Genomic DNA, 2,995 nt, shown 5'->3' on the forward strand with positions numbered 1-2,995 from the left:
TATTTCATGAGTAGCTTAAGTTAGAAATTGCAGGATTAAAGAGGAAATTGGGTCAAATGCACATGGCGTAAGCATCTAACTTCCTTAATGCTAAATTCATATATGTTGTATTTTGAAAGCTGAAGAAATGGGTTTTTGGGGGTGGGGTTTTTTGGTGTGGGGGTTTTTTCCTTTTTTTTTGTTTGTTTTTTTTAATTTGACCATCTTACAGAAAAATTACTTTTCCCTTTGGAATTTTGTGGGCCAAATCCCAGGAGACTTCTGGGTTTTCACAGTGTGTGCAACCACTTCAGGAGATGCTTTTCCAGCAAGCCCAGCACCTTTCTGCATAAAGACTATCCTCCTGCTTTTCTAGGTATATCACTGGGTTTGAGGAATCGGGGAGCAAGGACAGTAAGTGTATCCTCTGGAGCTGAAGTTGGGGCCAGTTCTCAATGGACGCAGCTCTTGCAGTAAAGCTTTTGAGGGCCTGCCGGAGCGTAAGCCAGCACTTACAAAAATGATGAACCCTGGAGGGGGTTAACGTACATTTGGAAGGGCCGAGGGAGCTGCTGGGGCCGGTGCCTGCCTGCAGATCCCAGCCCCACGTGCCCCTTCCCAGGGACCCCCGTGCTCGTGGCAGCAGTGCACTCCATAGCTTCGTTTTTGGGCTGCCAGGGGCTCGTTAGGAAGAGTGCGTGATTAGTGCTCCCACCATGACATTAGAGCTGTTTGGAGAGCAGAGATGATACCCTCGCAGTGATAATCGCTGGTGGTGGTGGGAGGGTAAGGTGCATGCAGGTGTTTTCTATGGAGCGTCATAACACGACTCCCACAAGGTTTCCTGAAGATAAACATATTACGTTGAGCGTATGTACTTGTCCGCTATTACAGCGTGCAGCTGATGGACCTACAGAGTGCTGGTGTTTGAGTTAGATGGTGTTTTCAAATACTGTTATTAGCTGTAATTGCCAAAGCCACTGCCAGTGCTCAGATAAATGAAGTTCAGACTAAAGGAAAAGAAGGTTTCTTGCTCCACTGTTCCTTTGTAAAGATTAGTTGCGCAGAAGAGATGGCGAATGTAGTGACAATATCATGCTGGTATTGCAGTGGCCTTACAAATGGAACTAATCAAATGCAAGAGAAAGGATCCTAAAGACCATGTTTTTTTCAAATCTCTTACACCTGTAGGTGTGTTAGTGGCTCCCTTGCTTAACCTAAGTTGGGATTTAATTGTTCTACCTCTCTCCTTGGCATTGTGCGTAGTGATATTAGGCTTCATTTTGATTCAAGAGATGATGATACAGAAGATGTAAAAAACCCCAATGTATTAATAAGCCTCTCTGGAGCTGTATATAGTCGATATGACTGTTCTCAATGTTTTAACCCACACGTTTTGTCACTGTTGTCCTTAATGGTTACATCTTTTGTCTTTGTATTTTCAACCATGTAGACATATTTAGACTTGGCATATAAAATATGTAAATGGATAAGCTGTAACAGGGCTTGTAATGGTCTTGGTGGCTTTTTAAAACATGCATGGAAATAAAAAGTGTATGAAAATAATTGCTTGCTTAGCATTATTGTGGTAAAAGGCATTTCTAATTTTAATATTGTTGGGGTTTTTTGCTATACGAATAACCACCAGTGCAAGATGGACTGTCTGATATCTTTGCTAGTGCAAGTGCTGAGCACTCAGTGCGACAGGAGCTTGGGGAGGGTAACCCACCTAAGGACTCCCACCAGTCGTGGTTGCTGTCTCTGTGCTAGCTTAGTCCTCCTCTCTGCAGCTGCCTTTGGAAGCCATCATCTGTCCTGTAGTTTTGTCCCGTGATGGGTTTTAGGTATTCTAAGGAAACTGAGAAATACAGTGGCTGGACCTATGTGATTGTTACCCTCCACTTTGTGCTGGCTCCAACTAAAAGCTGATGTTGCATTATGTTAAAGGGGCCTGAACCGACCATTAGGGTTTGTCTTCCTCTCCTTATTTATCTTCCTCCCTCCGACATACCTCCAGTGAGTAATAATATGCAAATATAAAACCTAAAGCCAAAGAAACAGATTTCTTTTTCGTTCGTTTAGGCTTTTGTCCTATTAATTCCATGGCAGATGTTTTCTTTTTAAGGTTGCACTCCATCACATAGTGTGTTTTATCTGGAATGAATGCTAGTGTCTACATTGGATGGCAAAGAATCACTTTTAAAAAAAGGCAATAATGTTAATGACAAAGAGCAAAGTCCCAAGGACAAGTAGACCCTGTTTCTGGGGTTCTTTAACTAGAATTGGATTGCTTTAGCCACAGCTTTTGTGGCTGACTGGCTTCCATCTCTGCTTTTTATCATAACATTGTGGGGTTTTACGGCAATTAAATCACTGCTTATTCACTACTCATGAAGTTATTTCAAACAGGGTTTGCTCAATAAAAGTCAGGTTTGGTTTCTGTTATTAAAATGTTGAATGCTGCCTTTTCACATGGAAATTAATTCTGGTTTTATTTGGAATTAAATTAATGTGGGTTTGTTTTTTGTTGTTTTTTTTTTTCCCCCCCTTCTTTACTCGCTGTTCAGCTGTGAGGTCTGGCTGGCTGCCCCCACCACCACCTGCACTGCCCCCTCGACCTCCTGTGTCTCAGGTATGGACAAAGGTTTAGCACTTTGCTGTATTACTCGCTTATTTATGTTACTGTTGCAGTGGTTAGCACAAGTTGGCTTGGACGTGGCTGTTGTTCTTGCTTCCAAGTTAATGCAAATCTGCAGTTCACTCTGCAGTTCCATACACGTCCTTCTTCATTGGTCTGTCTAGCCGGTGTGTTGCAATGTCAAGTTACAGACTAATTAAATCCCTTTGTAGTGGAGCTGACATGCACCCACTAGACAAAACTGTAAATTAAAGGCTAGTAAGGCTAGTCTACTAATAAGAGTTTCATGCCTGAAAGGCATGGGCTTGATATGTGCTGTTTGTTTCTCAAGCTTCAAATGCTCGGGGGGGGGTGAAGCATCAGAGCAGATGCTTCAAA

The 2,995-nt window shown here is 42.6% G+C and overlaps 1 protein-coding gene across 1 annotated transcript in view; it reads left to right on the forward strand.

Moving 5' to 3' along the window:
- REPS2 (RALBP1 associated Eps domain containing 2) overlaps nucleotides 1–2,995 on the forward strand; it is a 96,294-nt gene that overhangs the window by 74,383 nt on the left and 18,916 nt on the right. Inside the window, exon 17 of the mRNA XM_009325496.1 lies at nucleotides 2,547–2,611. Coding sequence (XP_009323771.1) covers nucleotides 2,547–2,611 — 65 coding nt within the window. The remainder of the gene's footprint in view (nucleotides 1–2,546; nucleotides 2,612–2,995) is intronic.

Source organism: Pygoscelis adeliae, unplaced genomic scaffold, assembly GCF_000699105.1.
Source record: "Pygoscelis adeliae isolate BGI_AS28 unplaced genomic scaffold, ASM69910v1 Scaffold386, whole genome shotgun sequence".
NCBI classification, from domain to species: Eukaryota; Metazoa; Chordata; class Aves; order Sphenisciformes; family Spheniscidae; genus Pygoscelis; species Pygoscelis adeliae.